Source organism: Parus major, unplaced genomic scaffold (assembly GCF_001522545.3).
Source record: "Parus major isolate Abel unplaced genomic scaffold, Parus_major1.1 Scaffold257, whole genome shotgun sequence".
In the NCBI taxonomy this organism is placed as follows: domain Eukaryota; kingdom Metazoa; phylum Chordata; class Aves; order Passeriformes; family Paridae; genus Parus; species Parus major.
Window position 1 is genome coordinate 102,146 of NW_015379265.1, and position 5,462 is coordinate 107,607.

General features: G+C 41.6%; 1 protein-coding gene across 3 annotated transcripts in view; it reads left to right on the forward strand.

The window, feature by feature from the left end:
• ATRN (attractin) overlaps window positions 1-5,462 on the forward strand; it is a 151,863-nt gene that overhangs the window by 62,287 nt on the left and 84,114 nt on the right. For all 3 annotated transcript variants that reach the window (XM_033511471.1, XM_033511472.1, XM_033511473.1), the window contains exons 11-14: window positions 135-219; window positions 1,692-1,912; window positions 3,073-3,194; window positions 3,707-3,845. In XM_033511471.1, the coding sequence (XP_033367362.1) occupies window positions 135-219; window positions 1,692-1,912; window positions 3,073-3,194; window positions 3,707-3,845 (567 nt within the window). The remainder of the gene's footprint in view (window positions 1-134; window positions 220-1,691; window positions 1,913-3,072; window positions 3,195-3,706; window positions 3,846-5,462) is intronic.

Here is a 5,462-nt window from a genome sequence, read left to right on the forward strand (position 1 = left end):
CGCTCCAGCCCCTCAGGGCCTTTAACGAAAGTTCACAGGTGCTTTGGCATCTTTTAGGAAGGATCATGCTGTGTGAGTTCTCCACATTCATTATCCAGAGAAACATTTCTGAAATGGGTGTTTTTCACTTGCAGCCTGTGATCGATGGTCTGTCCTCCCTCGGCCAGCGCTCCAGCACGATGTGAACAGGTTTGGGCACTCTGCTGTGCTGTACAACAGGTAAGGGCAGAGCTGTTCCCCAGCTCTGGGAATGTGCTCGTGTGGATGAGGAGCTCTGCAGCACCTGAGGGGCTGTCACAAACCTCCTTGTCCACGGGGTCTGGGCTGCCCCATCCCTGCAAGGCTCCAAGGCCAGCTTGGAGGGAGTTTGGAGCAACCTGGTTTAGTGGAAGGTGTCCCTGCCCATGGCATGGGGTGGAATGAGGTGGAATTTAAGGTTCCTTCCCATCCAAACCGTTCTGTGAATCTCTGAATTTTTTCAGATCTTTATTCTTGTAATGTCTTCAGTATTCACCTGTTACATCAGCCCTTCTTCACTGGGCTAAACTGTCTCAGTTCACTTTGTTTTTTCAATAATTTGACTTTTTAAAATTATTTTTATATATATTTCTATTCTGTATTTATTTCATAATTTTGCATTTCAGTGTATTTCACAGTTATTTCTTAGCTGCACTGACAACATTTATTTTGAAATCCGAATTTCAGTCATGCTTTTTTAAATTTTCTATTTTAAATTTTTTACGTTCCTTATCCTATGGGGCTGCTCTTCCTCAGGTACGTGAAGTCCAGTACTTGGGTGAAATCTTAGGTGAGATTTTGGCTGTTAAGCCTTAGACACTGTTCTGGTATCCCAGCTTCCAGAATACCTGTTACTGAATCATTGCAACCAAGTTTGAGAAATTAATTTCATAGGAGTTCTAAAATAGAATGAAAATCATAATAAAAATAGTTACTATTCAACCAAAACTTATCTGTTATTTAACCAAAACTTATCTTGGCTCTCCTTCACCATAGTTTTAAAGGTGCATTGACAGACCCAGATGCACAGAGAATTTTTATGTGACATTTTTGTATAGCTACTAAAATTTAATGTTTTGCCTAGTGCAGCTGTGACACTGAAGGAGGTTTGAAGTCCCCCACTCCTCCCCCTACAGAATATTATTTATATTGGGGGTTGTTTGGGGTTTTTAATTGATGCAGTGACTCTGCTCAGTTGTTACCAGCCATGCAAAGTGTGGTTTTCTTGCAGGGGAGCAGAGAGAGTGACAGCACCAATCGTTCATTGTCAGTTTCTGAACTCTGGTTTAATCCTGTGATACCATCTCCACAATTTTTAGCCTTCCTCTGTGCCTTGCCAGTGTAGATTACAGGAGGATCCCACCTTTTTTGCAGCATTTTATGTATAATCATGTTGATCAAGTCCCCTGAAAGTTTTGGCTGAAGGGGAAGATTGGTTCATGACCTTGAATAGCTTTGAGTCTGTGTTGAGTCTCGCTGGCTTCTCTGAAACAGTGAAATTTGTCTGACCTTTTCTTTAGTGCCCCTCTTAACCAAGAGCTATTTATTTGGATTTATATATGCTGGCATGTAATAAAGCACTTCCCTCAGACCTTAAATCCCATTTACTTGGAGCAGTGGTCTGTCCATGAAACAGCTGTGAATTTTTCTCTCTTTACTTCCATGTTGTCCAGCACCATGTACGTATTTGGAGGCTTCAACAGCCTCCTCCTGGGTGACATCCTGAAGTTCACACCTGAGAGATGTGAGGCTTTTGACAAGGAGTCGTCCTGCCTTGGGGCAGGTCCTGGTGTCAGATGTGTGTGGGCTCCCCGCCCTCCTCGCTGCATCCCCTGGGAAATTGCAACAGTGGAGCAGCAGCAAAAGGTCTTTGAAGACTGTCCTGCCAAGCCAGGTATGTGTCACATTCTTTCTATTCCCTTTTCTGAAAGGTGTGCAGGCTCTTTTTCCGAATTCTGTCCTTTGTTAATTGTAAGTCATTACAAGGCCAGTTTTAGATGGGGGGCTGTGGTTGTCCTTCCTGGGAGCCCTTCCTCTGACCAAGGGTCATGGAGATGGGGAGATGTTTCTATCTCCTGCTTCTGAAACTGCTTGTTCATGAGATCTTTTTCCTACCCTGCTTCTTGGATTTACTTTTCTACCCCTAACAAACATCACCAGCCAGGAACCAGGCCTGGACCATCACTCTGTAAATGTTTGCTCCAAGAATTGACCTTGTGAGAGCCAAGAATTTGCTGAAGGGCACCACAGGGCAAGGAAGGGCATCTGGATCCCTGGTGGAGTTACCCTGTACTCTTCAAAGGAGACAGCAGGAATACTGCTTTAGGAAAAGTTACTTTATGTTTTTGGCAGGGGGTTGGTGCCAGATTATCTTCAAGGTCCCTTCCAACCCAAACCATTCTGGGATTCTATGATTCTATACGAGGCAGACAAAATGAATTAATGTTTCAAGGTCTGATTCCTGTATTTCCTCTTAGGAAAATTTTAAACAACTTTAACCTGATATGTCCATTGCTCTGAATTGATTATAGAACCCTTGATTCTGTAACAGATGTGCAGCCTTTAATTATTTAATAGAAACTAATGTAAAGGGACATTGCCTTGCCGGGCTCTCAATGTACAATAAATTTGCACAAAATATAGGCAATAAATAATTGGAAAGATGAATGAAAAGTTCACATGAAAATGCTGCTCTTGAAAGCCAGGGTTGCAGGAAGATGGGCCTGTGATGGGAGGTGGCCACTGTCTTTGTGGAATGTCCTCTGCCATCGTTTCCCTGGGCATTAATGTGTCTTAGTTCATGTGCTTCCATGTCTTGGTGCGTTATTTTCTGGTGGTGTGTTTTAGGGCTCCATGGGCACTAAAAATGATTGCTGTTGTAAATAAAATCAATTTTCTATCAGTTCAAACACATGAAAGTACCTGATTTTAGTTGCTAACAGAAAATCTCCAGGCACTGCTATTTGGTTGTATCTTTTGCTGTAAATAATCAAGTTCTTAGAGCTCTGTCAGGAAATGCCTGTTTTTGGTCATGCAGGTTTTTTTCTTTGATAGTTGTAGACAATGAAAAATGTGATCAGATTACAGACTGCTACAGCTGCACAGCCAACACAAACAGCTGTCAGTGGTGTTCTGACCAGTGTATCCCAGCACACAACAACTGCACAGAGGAACAGGTAATGGCTCTTAACACTTCCTTAGTTTAACTTTACCCTTTGGGATAGCAAATGTCCACATTTTCTGTCAGTATTACGATCCCTGTTTTGTTATTCCCAGTGCACGTATAGCTCAGAAGTGCTATGTGCTCGGATTTTTTCAATTTGATCCAAGGGTTTTGTGTGGTATTTTCCAATGAATTTAGGAGGATGGCTGTGGGCAGAGGAAGAGTTGGAGGTTTTACCATGGTATGATTATTCATTAATCACATTTTTGATTTGATATAAATAGGGCTTTCCCTGGAAAACAAAACAGCCCTCTTGTAAAAGCTTTAGTAGTGGAAAACTTGTCAGGTGGTGTTTTGGGGGAATATCTTGGCTAACCAGTCCAGACTGTGCCCAGTTCCACAGCTTTTGGATATATAAATTGCTTTGTAGAGCTGAACAGTGATATTTAGTGTCATAATCATGGCTGTTATAAAACCACATGGCTTGCACACTGGAAAAAGCCTCACTTGTGCTATTTATTTTAGGTTCCTGTTACTCTCTATGACAATTGTCCTAAGGATAATCCTGCCTATTACTGTAACAAAAAGACGAGTTGTAAAAGCTGTGCCATGGATCAAAACTGTCAGTGGGAGCCTAGGAACCAGGAGTGCATTGCTTTGCCAGGTAGGTACTGGTGGCATAACCCAAATTCATCCACTCCAAAAGTTGTTACATGGTTTTAAAATTTTTGTTGGTTTTACCCCCAAATCTGTAATTTTTTGTGTTAAGATGGAGCAAATAGTGTTGTTTAATCATACCAGCTTTGGTATGAAACTTCATTTGTAGTAAATCCAGCAAGTCTGCTGGAATATTTTTCAGTCCCAGTTGTCTGAAGAGGACTATGATCACTCATATAATTATTAGGCTGTATTTCATTTCTCCCTTTTCATTTGATAAAAGCTGTTGATAATAGGCTTCTGCAAGATATTAGATTTAATAATGCATGCTATTTAATTTAGGAACTAAAATTGTGAAAAAGCATAATGACATATACTGGACAAATGAGGCAAGTAACACCTGGAGTGTTTAAGGAAAATTCTCCTGTTAGAGTATTTCCAGTGGAGCTCAGAAGAGTTGGTTATTAGTTCCCTTGCAGTACATTTGTTTTTTTCCCCCAGTGACTGGGAGGGAAATATAGGCTAAGTGATTAACATTTGTGGGTAATAAAATATAGAGAAAGGGGAGAAAACCCATTAGGCAGGACAAGTTAATGAACATGGAAAGCCTTCCCCTAGGAACTGGTAGGTCTGGTCATGTCCAGGTCTCGTGTTTTCCAGTCTGCAATGGTTTAAAATTGAGAAGACTTTGAAGAAGAGCAATGAAAGTGAAAAAAACATCTTTTAGTGAGAGAGATAAAGAGCTTGGTCTGTTTTATTTGATGCAAAAAAGGGGATGACCTGATCATATGTATAAAAAGCTCCTCTGAAAAATTGACACTTGAGAGCTTTTCCATCTGAATTCACACTGGAAATGTCCATCAGGGTTTTCTCTTTAAGGGCAATAATTAATCACAAAGTGTAAGGAGTTCTTCAGTAGTGGGGTTGTGCTCAAGTTGAAGCACGGATTAATCGTAGAAGTTCATGCTGTGGACAGGATTAGTACAACAACGCTCTCCTGACAAAAGGTGCTCTGAAAACTGTGGCTTCAAGACATCAACCAAATGCAAATTCATTTTTTTTCCTCTTTCTCCTACAACAATTTTACTATTCAACATTGTAATAAGTGCTTTGATTACGAACTGAGATACCCAAATGCTGATACTGATTGCTAAATCCATTTGTTCTCCTCCAATATTATTACGTATCAGCATATCAATGTATCAACACACCTCTAAGTCATACTGGTTTAGGATGGGACTGTAGGTATTTCTTAGTGGAAGGATTCATGGAATCATTAAGGCTGGAAAATATCTCCAAGATCATCATCATCATCATCACCAAGTTCAACCTCTGTCCCAACCTCGCCATGGCACTAAGCCACAGCACCAGGGGCCATATCTGTTCATTTTCTGAACACTTCCAGGGCTGGGGACTCCAGCACTGACCTGGGCAGACCCTTCCAATGCTTGGCAACACTTTCAGAGAAGAAATTTTCCCTATTATGCAACCTAAACCTTTCCTGGCACAATTTGAGGGCATTTCCCCTCGTTCCCTGGGAGCAGATCCCAAATCCCCCCCGGCTGTCCCCTCCTGCCAGGGACTTGTGCAGAGCCAGAAATTCCCCTGAGCCTCCTTTGCTCCA